The sequence below is a fragment of the Andrographis paniculata genome, unplaced genomic scaffold (genome assembly GCF_009805555.1).
Source record: "Andrographis paniculata isolate CXL003 unplaced genomic scaffold, ASM980555v1 Contig79END, whole genome shotgun sequence".
In the NCBI taxonomy this organism is placed as follows: domain Eukaryota; kingdom Viridiplantae; phylum Streptophyta; class Magnoliopsida; order Lamiales; family Acanthaceae; genus Andrographis; species Andrographis paniculata.
The window spans coordinates 2407380-2424189 of record NW_026137616.1 but is presented as its reverse complement, the minus strand read 5'-3'; the positions used below and the strand labels follow the sequence as shown (position 1 = coordinate 2424189).

Genomic DNA, 16810 nt, shown 5'->3' with positions numbered 1-16810 from the left:
CGATATGTTCATTCCCATCTATTTCTTTCTTGTTTGAGTTCATTCATTTTTTTGTGAAATTTCGTGTTGGGTTACTTTGTGTTGAATCCATCGGTCTATACACTCTGTGAATGTTGCATCATTGGACGAGTTAGAATTATTAGCACATAAGTGATTTTGATATGAGCCTAAAAAATATATATATTTTTTAAATTTATACCTTTATTTTTCTAATTCTTTATTTCATCGTTTTAATTTCTTTTTAATAACATTATCCATTAATTTTTCGTGTGAGATTCATAAATTGCTGGACAAGCTTTTCATCCGATTGAAACCCCACATTTGTATTAGAGTTCGATTCGAAGGAGTTAGTTGGTAAAATAAGCTAACATTAGTTGTGTGGAACTCCCATTGACCTTGTGATTGGAAATATGCAGCAGTGTCTTATGTCGAAAATCTTTCCGATAATTGTAGTCAAACGGTGCGTCTATTTGTTGATAAAATTAGTGTCAAATGGACAAATCAATGAAATATCATTGGATATGACAAACTATACTGTCCTTAGAGAAGAAATAATGAGTTATATGATCTTAAATTTAAATGAATAATTGTGGAGAGAAAAAATAATGAGTTATATGATTCTAAGTTTGAATGAATGATTGTTGAGATGCAAACTAATTCTCATGTTGGAATATCATAAAAATTTATATTCTAAATTTTTTTTAAAAGAAAAATATCTAGTCATATATTTATACTACTTCTGTCTCTTGAGAATGACATGATTTATATTTTGCGTCATTGTAGTTAACGATAGAAATATTTTTATATTTGTATAATTTAATCCACAAATATTATTATATTTGTATTTTAAAAAACTAATAAAAATATTTTTTTTTCATTTTTTCTATATTTATATTGTATTAATAGGGTATGATACTATTCTTATGAAATAAAAATAGTATATTATTTATTATATTATATTAAAATTTTAAATTTTTTATTTAAAATATTATATTAATATATATTTATATCAAATTAAATAATTATTTTAATATAAAATTTTTGTATATAAATTTGAAATTAAAAACCAAAATCTTAAAGAATAAAAAAAAAATATATATATAGAAAAAGTCGGTCAATACCACTAACAAACAGTCAAACACGTTTCTAACAATCATAGCAGGATGAGCACCGTCCATCTACGGGCCCCACAAAAATAAACGGTGATGAACAACCTGGTTTGGAAACTCCCGGTGCTCTCAATAAATCAAAGTCCTGGATTTTAACCCAGCTAGTAACAGCGCAGCAGCGGAGATTGCGTAACCAATGACGCGGTAATGTAATAAAAGCCATGCAATTAATGCAACACCCATAATAATGATAATATAATAATAATAATAATTACTCCTGGCAAATTTCAAAATAGAATTAAATGACCAGAAAAAGAAAAAAGAGAAATTTCAAACCCAAATTAATTGCTCTTCACACTGCACCACCCTACCTACCTCAAGCCAAGCATATTAAGTCGAATCTCATATATATATATATATATATTGCAGAAGTGGGTTTTAATTTCTTCAGGTTGCAGGCGAAAATGGCGTTTGGGAATAATAATAATAATGCAGGAGGAGGAGGTACGATGATGATGATGATGTTGGGGCTGCTGAGGATTAGTGTAATAAGAGGAATAAATCTTGCCAAAAGGGACTCAACAAGCAGTGATCCTTACGTTATTGTTAAGATGGGCAAACAGGTCTTTCTCTCTCTCTCTCTAAATCTCTCTTTCATTCTCACTCATCTGATCTGTTACAGTAATTTTTTCCCCAGTGTGTTAGGATCATCAGGTTTTGTTTTTTTTTTTTTTTGATTTTAATTGTTGGATTGGCAGGTTTGTATTTAAAATAGGATAGATTAAGTAGGGTAAATGAAATGGGGTGAAAGTTTTCAGGTTTAGATGAACTGTGGTTTGAAATTGATTTGGAATGAAATGTTTATTTGAATTTTTTATTTAAATAATCGGTACCACATAATTTATTATTTTTTTAAATATAATTATACATCATATTTTGAAATTTATAATATATATTTTTTTATTTTAATTAAACTATGGCTTTGTTCTTTCTATTCATTTTTTTGCAAAAAAAATTAATATACTATATAAATTTACTATTTTTATATTCTCTACACTCTATAAATCATAATTATTTTTTATGATACTTTTTTTAATTATTTATTAATTATACAATACTTGAAATTGTCTAAGCTAAATAGAATAAATTATTTGAAAATAGAGTAATATTTTAAAGTGATGTTTTGTGATATGAAATACTGTATTTTTATTGATATTTTATTGTGGAAGTTTACATTTTTAGTTAATAGTATACTAGTATGTTGACCCGTGCATTGCACGGATTTTATAAATTATTAAATTTATATTGTATAAATAATTTATTATACAGAAAAATATCAAAAAAATAAAAATATATTTCGAATCAGCCGATCATTACTACAAAATATTATATAATTAATTTATGATATCAGAAATTGAAGACTCGTGTGGTGAAGAAGAGCCTAAATCCGGAGTGGAATGAAGAGCTTACGCTGTCTATTACCGATCCAAATCTTCCCATCAAATTCGTAAGTTTATTCTCTCTCTACATTTTAGTGAAAAAAAGAGTTTGCTTAGTTTTGATTTTGGTCTAAGGTTGAATTATTTTTATTTAGGTTTAAATTTAATTAGTATTTTAGTATTAAATTTTATTTAAAAAAATAATATATTCTTATTCAAAACTCTTCGAGCTTATTACGACCAAAATTGAACAAACTTGAAATAACCATCAAATTTAGTCCGATAGAAGTCCGATGTGATTTTTCATAAAAATTATTGTATAAAAAAATACAATATATACTCACTTCATTCATTCTCAATGTATCAGTAATTCTTTAATAAAAAATATGCATACATTTTCCACAATATTACATTCTATTAAAAAGTAAATGAATTTAAATGTAAAAATATTTTTTTATTTTTCTATTGTACTATTATATGTAAAATACTAGTAATATTTAAAACATATGTCTAAAACATAAATGATTACATTCGCAGTTGATGGAAAAATATAGTGTATATATATTTTTTATTCACTCAAAATTAACAATTAAAACAAAATGTTATTATTTTTTCTATTATTGAAAATAATTTCTTATATATAATATAAAAAACACATTTATTCAAAAACACAAAGTCGATATAAATTTAAATTAGTAATCTTCGTAAAGATTATAACAACCCCTTGTTTTAAATGATTTTTTCTTAACAGCTAGTTTACGACAAAGATACCTTTTTCGACGACAAAATGGGAGATGCAGAGCTCGACATCAAGACATTTATTGAAATAGTGAATTTGCAAATGAAGGATGCGCCGGACAAAACCATAATCACAACGATAAAACCACAACGCGACAATTGCTTGTCTGAAGAAAGCTCTATTGTATGGGAAGACGGCAATCTTGTCCAACATATGTTTCTGAGGCTTAGAAATGTCGAATCCGGTGAAATAGAGCTCAAGTTGCGTTGGATCAATGTCCCTAGCTCGTAATTATAGAGCATAGCATAATGCCGGCAAATTTTATTTAAATTCTTCGCATATAAATTACAATGTAGAACCTTTTATCATTGTCATGAAAATTATCGACAATTTCAGACATATTTAGTTTGGGGATTTTATTTTGAGCTTAGTTTTCGTTTTATGTACTTGCATTGTCTCTTTACATTATTGGCATATTTGATAGACATGCTACTCTTTCGCCCTATTTTTGAACGAAAAAACTCAGGATTTGTTTGGTTGAAGTGATTTGAATTAAAAGCATTTCAAAATATTCTATCAAGTTTATTAATTTCGTTTAGTAATATAATGAATTTTAAGTGTTACGTATATACATATATATATATATATACTACATTCTCTCGACAACACTTGTGTTTACTTATATAATACAAGATTGATACTCCCTCCGTCCCAGATACCATATCTACGTTGTCGTTTCTGTCCGTTCCACATACCATGTCACTTTCATTTTTTTAAAATGATTACACACTTTAATCTCATTTTAAATTTTTAAATTTTATTTTTTTAATTTTAATTAAACTAATTAGTTATCTTAATTTTAATTTGTAATTATTTATATTATAGGATAATTATTTTCACTAATACATTCTTAATTATCTACTAATTACACCCTTCCTAAAATATCGTGTCTACAGTGTAGCAGACACGGTATCTGGGAACGGAGGAAGTAACTTTTACTCTAAATTTATTTAAGCATGGCAATAGGACTTACTTATTTTATTATTGTTAAAAATGAATATTACAAAATATATAGATATTCTAATATTATTTTATAATAATTAGCATAGACGGTGTTATATATATATATATATAATTAATAGTGAGTTTGAATATATATATACATATATACATACATATATCTATCTATTGAAAAAAGGAAAAAAATGAAAATTTATAAATAAGTCACACTTTACAAATTTTAAAAAATATTTAAAATGAAAAATTGCAATCAATCTCCAAATAGAACAATCCCATTTTACATTACACACAAGTTTGGCAATTCAGACAAGTAGCTGGCCTTATTACATATTACACACATACGCAAATTAAAATATATATATATATATATGTATGGTTACAGAACTTCATATTCCATGCATAGAGATGTCTAGATTATAATTTGGAGCCATAGATACACACAACATGCACCATTAATGGGTGAGAAGATAAGCATCCAATAATTTGGTAAGGCCATCTGCAACCTTGGTGTAAATGTCGGGATTTGGGACTGCCTCATTAAGTTTTTCGAACTCGATGCTCCACGTCGCGCACCCTTCGCTCGCGCTCACTCTCACCTTGAAACTCGAATACATTTGCAGGAGATCGCCCTCCAAGACATCAAAGGTTATTGACTTCTCCTCGTCGTCGAGTTCAACAACTTTCATCTTCAAGCTCATCGGCTTACCTACAATTAATTAATTAATTTTAATTTACCAGGGAAAACACTTAACATTTTTGCCTCGAAATTAAGATATGTATACTTAATTAATGTGGGATTTAATTTAGTTAAAAAAATTTAATTAATATATCTTGTGTAAATTAAATTTGAGTCGCATATACATATATATATATATATTCAAAGTATATTATTTGTTGAGTGAAATATATATATAGAGAGAGAGATTCATGTAATACTTATGCTGATTAGTTAAATATTATTATCTTAATTATATTTTTATATATAATTAAATGATATAAATTAATATAAAACAATTTCAGCACCTAATTCATAGCAGTAAATTTTTAAGAAAGTATCAACATATTTAAAAACATGATAAAATTAAAATTTATAATTCTAATTCAAATAATTATCTTATTTCACACCTTACATAGCTTGGATATAATCATTTATATAAACTAGTATATTAAGACGAATTAATTGTAATTTCAAGATTTAATAAGTCAAAGTAAACATATAAGTAAAATACTATATAAGTTAATTTTATCCACTCTCATCACCGGTGCCAAACACACCCGCAAGAATTAGACATATATATATATAAGAAAAATTGCAAATTTTGGTCTGTGTGATATAATTATAAATGATCATTTTTAGACAATTATTTTTAAAATTTTATATTTTATTAAATGTCTCAACAGTAACCCGTAATTTTGTCCTATGACCTCTAAAAAATAACGTAATCTTATATAGTATTGTTGGTGCTGAGGTGGACACTGGTGACATTTTTTTCAGCAATGCCACTCAGCGTCCATCTGAGCGCCGAAAATGCCACATAGGATCATATGATACGCACATGATTTTTTCGGCACCGGATGACAAAATTAAGGCCTATTAATGCCCTAAAATGCAAATATATAAATATACATATGTAAAAATAATAATTTACTTCATATATAAGAAAAAATTTGTAATTTTTCTATATATATCACAAAATAATTTTAAAAGACGACTAAACACGTACCGATAACATATTCGATTAACTTGACATTTCCAATCTTGCCTTCCTCTCCTTCAATAACCTCAACTTTCTTCACAATCTGAGGATTCAGATTAACATATTGGGACATGTTATACTTATTGAAATTATAGATCTTCGAAGGGGCAGATTTGATCTCTGTCTTTACACTGATCATATCAATCTGAGCCATTTCTTACACAATCAATAGAATAATTAAGAGAAAAGAACAAACAACCTTAATTTAATTTGTTGTAAGGAAACCAAGTTCGTCTCCAGGGCTTTATATACTGTAGAGTTCGATATATTTAATTTCCATATAATATATATATATATATTTATATTTATATATTATATAAGAATGTGGTGCAAAGCAAAAGCAGAAATGGTTTATAGATCGATAGAGAAGAATATGTACTGCCTTTTATTACATATATGCTTTTTAAAATTTTGGCATTATTCGTCAAATTATAATATATTTTTTTTTGCTCAACTTAAGACTAATATGATATTATATATTTTGGACAAAGTTGTATAGATTTATTTTTAAACTTATTTCAAAAAGCATTACATTATAAGGTGAGTTTTTTCTTTTTAATCTTCCAAAGTAGAATTTAGTTTGCACTCCAACACACATATATATACATATTTTAATTTAAATATTATATTAAATATATATATATTTAGAAAATAAAAAAATATTACTTTTAATATTTATTTCAAATACCGAATTTTTTATTACTACCTCTCAATTATATTCTCATTTCCGAGAATCTGAAAAAAAATATTATCAAAATCCTCCAGGTCACCTGCCACACATGTTCGCGTAGTGTGAATTATCTTTTCATGCCTATTTTGCAGATTATTAGGTTCGGCCGGAAATTTATCCAGTGCCCTTTCGATCCCACCTCATAAACAGAAAAAAAAAAAAAAAAATATCCTCAAAAACTCTTGTTTAAACAAATATATTTTGGGGGGATAATTGCAATCTTTGTCCCGTAGTAATTATTGTCGCTTTGGTTGTGCAATTTAAATTTATTCTGATTCAATTGATCCACTACTTTTGTAAACTTTACTGATTTTGGCTAAAATTCTTGAATATGTTGTCCATATTATATGCTTTTTAGATATATATATATATATGTTGGGAAGAAAAGATGTTTCGCCAGTATACTTCGAACACCTATTCAAGGGCCAACTCCCGAAGCGTAGTTATATCACAGTTGTAACATTCTACTGTCAATTGAATTTATGCGAAAAATACAAAGCAGTAAATGAGACAAGAGTTTGTTTACCCGGTTCGGATATAAACAATCCTAGATTCGGGGATACCAATCCAGGAGAAGTTCACTAATCAGTCCTGAGGACATAGACAACCACAACTCCTTCAACTCATCCTCCTAACATGGTTTACCTTGAAAATTCCCTCCACAGGATTATGTTGTCACAAACTCGTGCTGACAATGACCACGGAGCAGAGCTGCTCAGAATCTGGACGCCTCCCTTGATCGGAACTTCGATTTCTCCTTCCTCCGATGAGGTCTCCAGCAAAATAAAAGTGTCTAACACTCACTCAATACATGTAGAAGAGAATGGTTGGAGTTAAAAGGATTTAACTCACTTTTTTCTCTCACTACACACACTCTCAAAACCTTCCAACAACCACATTCTCTCCTCACAATTATTTATAAAGCCATCTTATAAGACAAAATCAATTAAAATTCTTTGCACATAAATGGAATGATGTATTCCTGCATAATTATGATACAATTTGACCATCCAAAACATCTATTCCTTTGACTTGTTTGCTCACCAATCGAAAAAGAGTGTAAAACAAACAATATTGTTGACAATCTGTTGCAGCAATGTAGGAAAAAATAAAGACCATATGCCAAAATAAATTGGGGTTCCAACAATATATATATATATATATAAAAGAAACTTCTATTAGGAAAATTATAGATTTTGTTTATATACATATTTTTTAAAAATTTTGACACTATTTATTAATAGTAATTCAAAAATATATATATACCATCAATTTTTATTTTTTTTATTTCTTTACAAAATATCATATCAAATATTTGAACTTTTTACTATTCTTACAATTTTTGAAAATTCCAAAAGCATGTATTTAAATAGAGCCATAAATTGTGTAAGTAGACAAAACATCGCCGTAAATTTAAATTATGAGATAAGTAACTATTGCAGTTAATGAGACGGAGAGAGTAGATTTAACCTACTCATGTAACATGTCCACATGATAATTATCTACGGTTGAATGTTATATTGAATAATAAAAAATTTACCGAAGAAACTATAAGGGATCTAATCATAACAATATTTGATTTTATTTGTATTGTGAGAGTTTGAATATCAAATCCTAATAAAGCTTGGGGCATTGATACCATGCTAAAATAGCAAAAATCAGCACGGCTAAAATTAATTTCATCCCTTAATCTCATTTAGTATTTGGTATAGATTTAATAGAAACGTAAAAATATATTTTTATCATAAATAATATATAAGCACACACAAATAGACGATATAATTGTAATCACACTCACACGTATAAGCACATGCACACTAAAGAAGAAGAAACTTCGAACAAGACGCCGATGAATGCCGTGTGAATGCTAGCTGCCTTATTGTCGGAAAAGTTAAACTTGAAGATTTAACTATATTATTTCATATTTATTATTAGTTTCTGTTTGTACCCTAATTTTTAACATTGCAAATTACGTTTCAATTTTAATTTATTTTTGCAAAAACAATTATTAAAAAATTACTACTATTTTGCTTACTGATTGATCGAATTTGAGATTGATTGGAACAACGTTTCATGTCACTTTGTTGTAATCTCTACGTATTTTGCTACCTATCCAATGGAGTTTTGCTCTTTCGACTTGGCTTCCGTATCTTTGAAGTGCTTCTAGTCTTCGAATTTTGACTTAATTCTCCTGCTTAATTTGTATTCTATCAATTTATAATATTATATCTGAAATATTTGGTTAAATTATGCAATTTATGGCTATATTTGATCTATGTATGTTCTAGCTATTATCTTTATTTGAAATATCAACTGAATTATGCAACTCAAGCCTTTGTCGGATCTAAACTATTAAATTGATGAAATAAGTGAAACTTGAATGTTAATTTCTAGCTAGTGGTTTTTCTATGGAAATTTTGCAAATTTTTATATTATAATAAAATTTCAATTTCAATTTCAATGTCCATGACTTTTTGTTGACCGCAAAGGCACACATAATAAGAAAATATCAATTTTTTGTAACAAAGTTTTTTCATCTCTAAATTTACTTTTTTTTGTTACTAATGATATTAGAGACGGAATTAGAGAGGAAATTGTGTTAACTACGTAAAATTTATAAATAGAATTCTGTTACTCATATACTATTTTTTTGTAGTGACAATTAATTCATATCAATGAATTTTAATACAACGATGGACTTCCAATGTATTTTATGGATAACTTTTTAGTTGAATCAACAGATGAAACACAAAAACATCAAATAAAACCTCTATTTTTTTTATTTTTTTTATATTATACTAAAAATTAATTTTACATTCAAAATATCACATCAACACCTATTTATATCACATCATACAACTATTCAAATTCAAAATTTTTATTATTCAAATCCCAACTTAAAATTCAGACCCCCAAACAAACACACCATATATTTTTTTGCCCATCTTTTTTCGGTAGAAGGAATTATATATATAATAAGATAGTAGAATTGCAATACAAGGAACATAGACGCTCCGAGAGCCCCTTAGCTTGTCTAGATGATAATAACAACAACAACAACATTAAAAGTAATAGTTATGTAATCACTACAAAAAAAGTACTATATTTGTAACGAAATTTCGTTCCTAAAGTTCACATAGCTAACGTAATTTCATCTCTAATTCCGTCTCTAATATCATTAGTAACGAAAAAAGTGAATTTAGAAACGAAAAAACCTCGTTACAAAATTAATAATTTCTTGTAGTGAATGTGGTTGTATACATACTCATGTAAACTATCGAAGAAAAACACGGTATGTTTAAATGTATTTTGAGGTTGTTTTTATATTTTGAAAATTATAAAACTTTAAATAACTAAAATAATTTTTTAATGTGTTTTTGTTTTACAAAAAAGGGTATTATATTTGGCTTTTGATTTCAAATCAGAATTACTATTACGATTTTCAATAACAATATATTATTATTTTTTTTACGATCACATCAAAATAGTATTAATAAAATCAAACTTTAAAATTAAAGCAATCCCAACATAAAAGTAAACTCGAAAACACAAATAAAACAAACTCCATATACAAGCTAAGATTGTTTATTATATATGACATAAAATAAAGTGGTCGTCGTTCCAACATCAAGTGCAGGACTAACTAGTTAGAACAGTCGAGACACACTTCCTTTATTGCATACTTATATATATATAATATAATACAAACGCACACACACATGCACGTATGTGTGTGTATATGTATACACGCACGTACATACGTACGTATATATCTATTACTTTGTGAGCCTCTAATTTCTTACATATATATGTCCTGCGACATTAATGTTCTTACGATTATTATTTCACCTCATCAGCTCAGTTGACGAGAAGATAAACATCCAATGCTTTGGTGGCTGCAACCGCAAGGTTTGCATACATGTCGGGATCCGGGACAGAATCGTTCGCTTTCTCGTAGTTAAAGTTCCACTGCACTTGATTCTTACCAATCACAATCTCGACCGCGAAGGTCACATAAAACCCGAGTATCTCTCCCTCGACAGCCACGAATATTATGATCTTGTTCACGCCATCCACCTTTTGGGTCTGAAACTTCGCGCTCCCCGGCTTGTCTGCCATCATCAATCATGTTGATGATCGATCGACATATATATATATATATATATATGCGCACAAATACTTCATGATAAATATATGTGTGTATATGTTGTGCTTCGGAGAATAACACTAGGGTTTGATCGTTCTAGCTAGTTCTTTATGTGATAAATTATATTGGAGTTTATAGCGGTAATCGGAAAGGAAATGAGTTCCAACATGAATGTCTGTTACTGTCTGTGCTGAATTTTAAAATTTAGTATAATTATGAAATGCACGATCTAAAAACAAATAACACAGGATGCTGGGGCAGACAATATATGTATATACTAATATGATACAAATATAATATATGAATTTACCGGACATGACATAGTCTTACATATTGCATGAAATATATTTATATATATATACATGCATAGTAATTGAGAATTCCTTACATTTTTGTAGGATTAGTTATTTTTTGAAACAATATATTTTCTCTGTTTCAAAACTTTTATCATTATTTTTATTTTTTCCTTTTTTATCCGATCTTTTTTTTTTTAATCTTTCTAGATATAATTTATAAAATCAGTGTTAAAATAGTAAAAATCCATCAAAATAATACTTCTTCGCCATTCAAATCAATTCTTATTTTCCTTTTTCGGTTGTCACCCAAATCAGAGTTAACGCGAGGCTAGCTAGCCAAAAATCAAAGTTTATCAGTAGCGCGATGATAAATTTCTTAGAGAAAAATAGCTTTATAACTATACATAGGCAATCATCCAGTAGAGGGAGAATTAAGGGTGTGTGCCTATGCTCATCATATATACATAAGAAACGATAAAAATTCGATGGAATTAAAGTTGCGAAATATATACATATATATATGGAAAGCAAAAAATAAAATAAAATAAAATAAGAAAAATCCGAGTACGTACCCCCGACTAGATATTTAATGTGCATGACACTTCCGGGCTGGCCTTCCTGGCCTTGGACTACTTCAGCCTTTTGCACGATATGAGGAAGAATTGTGGGGAGTTGGGAGGCATTATGTATCAAGAAATTATAGAATTTTTCAGGGGAAGATTTGATATCTGCCTTTACTGCAAGCTGAGATGTCTGAGCCATTTCTGATCTTACTTAGAAAGCTTTTTTGTATTTTTCGAATACTTTCAGGTGATTTTTGTAGTTTGATCGATGCAAGAAGTGGAAGCCAATATGGCCTCTTATATATAGTATGGATTTTGGAATAATACAAAGAAAAAGGAATATTGTGAAAAAGGATATGTGGATTAATTTTGCATTATTGATTCAGTGGAACATGACATCGATTTTGTTACATCATTCGAATCAGATGCATATTGGCTTGACATACTATTTATGGGGAATCGTCTATCGATGAGGGTTTCTTTCTTTGAAATTATGGGCCGTTTGGTACCGAAAATAGAATTGCAGAGAAATTAGAGTAGAGAATAGAATCGAAGAGAAATAAAATTGAGTAGAGAATGAGAATTAATTCTCTTGTTTGATAAAATAGAGAATTCATTTGAGAAATATAAAAAAAATGCAGATATATGAATGATTAAACAAAAATAAATAATTAATCCTATAAAAAGAAAGTTTTAACGAATAAGAATTCATGAAAAATATTTTTGGTAATTTATTTTTTAGAAAAATTATACATTATATATAATGTTTTTTAAGATTATATTTTAGTACAATTTCTTAAAATATCGTAAAAATTAAATACTTTAAAAATAAATTAAGTTTGTTTTTTATAAAATTAAAATAATATAATTTTAAAAAAATTATAAAAATTAAATAGTACAAAATAATTTAAAAATTAAAAAATTATATATACTGCAATATCATTTCTCTCCATTTCTCTGGTGAGAAGAGAAATGAAAATGATTTATTTCTCAAGTTCTATTTCTCAGACTCAAACAAACAAGAAAAATGATACTATTTCTATTTCTCTGGTCTCATTTCTTTATACCAAACACAACCTTAAGGATAAATTGAATAGTTTTGTGTGATATAATGTGATTTTTTTAGTAGTAAGTTTAATTTTTGTTATAATATATATTAAATAAAAAATATGTTCTTTTATATATATATTGTTAGGAAAATTTTGATGAATAGTTTATGACAAAACTCAAACATTAGAGAAAGTGACAGCACCACACTCGCCCCACCTTCCTAAAAAATCATATTACTCTATGCGTCTGTCCTAATTATGCTATTTTGTTTAGGTACGAAAATTAAAAAAAATTATGATATTTTATTAATGTAAAAATTGGTAAATAAAAAGTAAAGTGCGACATTAAGGAAATTTATTAAAAATTTGATAAAATAGTAATGAAATAAGTAAGAAAAAAATTAAATAATAATAACTAATTAATTATTATTTACTAAAATATGAATCAAGGTAAATAATTATTTACTATAAATTATTGTACATAAATTTAAAAGCAAACATAACATAATTATAACCGTAGGAGTATTTTTCTTTTTAAAAAGTATCATATCAAATATTATTTAAATAAAAAATTCAATTTTAAAATTCAATCTAAATAGAAAAAAAAAAAAAACACACTTGAAAAAAAAATTATTTTACATTTTTAAAAATTATAGTCATTATATACACTACTACAGAAAAAATTATTTTTTGTAACAAAATATTTTTGTCTCTAAATCTATTTTTTCCGTTATTAATGACATTAGAGACGGAATTAGAAATGGAATTACGTTAGCTACGTGAACATTAGGGACGGAATTCCGTTACAAATATATTATTTTTTTGTAGTGATATATCTGGAGTATGTGTTTTTATTAAAAATAAATAAATTGTAATCAAATCAAAATCAACACACAGAAATACACTCTTGGTAATAATGTAACGGAGTACTATATTACGAAATTGGAAATTTTTAATTTTTTTAATTCTTTGATAATAATGTATATATTTATTATATGTATATCTATACATGTGATTGCATGTACAATTATTTATCTATTTTCACTGTAAGATTTTGCATGACTGTCACATATGAGATTTGCAGATAAAGACAAGAAATACAAAACTTACATGATTATAAAACAAGAATACTAAATATGTATATATATAAATAGTGAAAATTAAAATTCCCAAATATCTTTGACTTTCCTCAAATAATTTCATAGATTACTATATATCCCTTTTTATTTTGGTTGGGAGTTTGGAGTTTGAGTTTGAATTTTAAATAGTAAAAAATTAAATTTAAAAAGTTGTATAATGTGTTATAAATAGGTATTGATGTGATAGTTTGAATATAAGATTATTTTTTAGTATAATACTCCATCCGTCCCAGATACCGTGTCTGGTATTTTAGGAGGGGTGTAAATATAAATAATTATAAATTAAGATTAAGATAACTAATTAGTTTAATTAAAATTAAAAAAAAATAAAATTAAAAAATTTAAAATGAGATTAAAGTGTGTAATCATTTTCCAAAAACGGAAAGTGACATGGTAAGTGGGACGGACAGAAACGGCAACATGGACATGGTATCTGGGACGGAGGGAGTATTTTTTTATTAAAAAAAATAGTGTTTTAATTGATATTTTTGGATGAAAAAAAATAGTAAATAATAATATGCCACCAAACAAGAATGATTTTTGTATACAAATTCAAAGGTTTGAAAAAAACAAACAGAAAAACTACAAAGTATAAGATCTAAACACAATTATATATATATATATAATAAAATTGAAGAATAAGTACATGATTAAGTTTGTAATTATTTTATTGAACTCTAATGTTAAAAAAAAAAAAAAAAAAAACGGTTCAAGAGAGAAATATGAGAATTGGATTCTTTGAGGGTTACTATCTATGAACTGACATATTCTTCTAATTATGTCAACATATATTCAAGAATACGTGTATTTAGTTGTAATTTCAAATAGAAATTAATATTATTTATATCATATGATTCACAATAAAAATATATTTTTATATATTGGATTTTGAGTTAGGATTTGAATAGTAAAAATTTTGAATTGGAATAGTCATACGATGTGATATGAATAAGTGTTGATGTGATGTTTTAAGTGTAAAATTGATTTTTAAAACAATATAGAAAAAAAAAAGTATTTAATTTCATATTTTTTGAGAGAAAATTTTGGATGAACAATGGATTTCTTACAAAATCCCTCAAACAAACACACAATAAATAACTCTACTTACGTACACATTTTTAAAAACTTTTACCACTATTTACTAATATATAGTAATTTTTTAAAAAGATATATATAATACTTATTTATCATTACAAAATATTGCATCAAATATTGTATTATCTCTAATTTTTTAAATTTCAAATTTTCAAAAATCTTTATCTGAACGGAGACTTAATGCAAAGATAAGGAAAATTGCAAAAAATATTTCATACGTATACCTCATTATCACTTTTGTCCTGTATTTATCTCTCTAGTAAAATATATTCCATATATTTTCAAAAGTCGCTATTTCTATCATTTGCCCGCGCGTGGCCGCGCGTGATTGCGCGTAAGGACGCGTGGTGTGAATTTCACGTGCGAGAAAATGACATAAATAGCGACTTTTGTAAACATGTGGGATATATTTTGCCAGGAAGATAAATACAGAGCGAAAGTGATAATAAGGTATAAGTGTGGAATATTTTTTTGCAATTTACTCTGCAAAGATAATTTCCCACAAAATTAACACCATGCATGAAAGGACATCACGATCATATATATATATATATATATATATAAAGTTTTGATTTTTGGCAATTTTCCCTGCAATAATGTCGCCATAGTAAAAAGAAAAGAATAAATAAAACTCTTTCATACCTTTTTTTTGATAATTCTTGTATTATAAGATAAAATTAAATATTTATACATCTTTAGGCATAGCTACAGAAAGTATTTAACAACTTATTATGTATATCATTTGATTTTTTACTCTATTGAATCTGTATTCTTTTGCCATATTCCATTTACTTTTTATTTATTTGTTTTTACTTAAAAGTAATTTCAAATAGTCTCTAAAGTATATTTAAGTGAACATTGCCCGGCAGACCAATACAAGTTCTTTAAGTGTATTTTTTCGTCACTCATGTGTATTTTAAGAAATTTTTCAATAGTCACTTACTATAAAATTATCAAAGAAAATAAGCTTGCATAGCTCTGAAGTTCTTTTAAGTGAACTTTCGAAAAACAAATACATACATTGTGGATATAAATAATTTAATCAATTCTCTTCAATTCAAATTTAATTCTACTTAATTTCTGGTATCACATCAACATTCAAATTAAAAATAGCAAATAAAATCGATCCAATAATAATAATAATATACTCCCTCCGTCCCAATACAATAGTCTTGTTTACCATTTTTGTCTGTTCCAAAACAATACTCTTATTTCCATAAATAACCATATCACTGTAGAACTACCCCTATTTTTTCATTTTTATTACAAAATTACCACTACTTTTTACACTAATACACTCACAAGAGCAAAAAAAGTCTTTTATCTATACTTTTTAACCCCTACCCATATAATATTAATATTTCTTAAATCTCGTGTCCAATCCAATTAAAATTATATTTATGGGACAGAGTGAATAGTTGTTAGTCTAATGGTATTATTACTACCGTAGGACGATCAATTTCATACGCAATGCATGCATTGCAAGGAGAGTTTAGGCATAATATATTTTTTGTGAGATACAAAATATAATTATTGTCGAAAAACATGAGTGAAAATTAATTATAAATATATGAATAATTAAATATAAATTTATTATTATTTTTTTTTTGGATCAATTATTGAATATATTCCACATGACTTTACCTTTGTTATCTATAAATGCATACATATATCAATCATTGTAGGGCACCATAAATTTCAAACTTTACTGAATATATTCCTCTTGA

The 16810-nt window shown here is 26.8% G+C and overlaps 3 protein-coding genes across 3 annotated transcripts; 1 reads left to right on the top strand and 2 right to left on the bottom strand.

Annotated features, from left to right (window-relative positions):
* The first annotated feature begins 1538 nt into the window (after window positions 1-1538).
* LOC127240451 (GTPase activating protein 1-like) lies at window positions 1539-3729 on the top strand. The gene is made up of 3 exons (XM_051259148.1): window positions 1539-1732; window positions 2521-2616; window positions 3300-3729. Exons 1-3 carry the CDS (start codon window positions 1574-1576, stop codon window positions 3576-3578), a joined length of 534 nt encoding a protein of 177 aa, XP_051115105.1. The 5' UTR covers window positions 1539-1573; the 3' UTR covers window positions 3579-3729.
* Window positions 3730-4563: 834 nt separating this feature from the next.
* On the bottom strand, window positions 4564-6291 carry LOC127240033 (kirola-like). Its single transcript, XM_051258447.1, has 2 exons — window positions 6032-6291; window positions 4564-5013 (listed from the first exon to the last, which is right to left on the bottom strand). Exons 1-2 carry the CDS (start codon window positions 6216-6218, stop codon window positions 4760-4762), a joined length of 441 nt encoding a protein of 146 aa, XP_051114404.1. The 5' UTR covers window positions 6219-6291; the 3' UTR covers window positions 4564-4759.
* A 4072-nt stretch (window positions 6292-10363) lies between these two features.
* LOC127240702 (MLP-like protein 34) lies at window positions 10364-12089 on the bottom strand. Its single transcript, XM_051259511.1, has 2 exons — window positions 11810-12089; window positions 10364-10906 (listed from the first exon to the last, which is right to left on the bottom strand). Exons 1-2 carry the CDS (start codon window positions 11997-11999, stop codon window positions 10653-10655), a joined length of 444 nt encoding a protein of 147 aa, XP_051115468.1. The 5' UTR covers window positions 12000-12089; the 3' UTR covers window positions 10364-10652.
* Between the last annotated feature and the right edge of the window lie 4721 nt (window positions 12090-16810).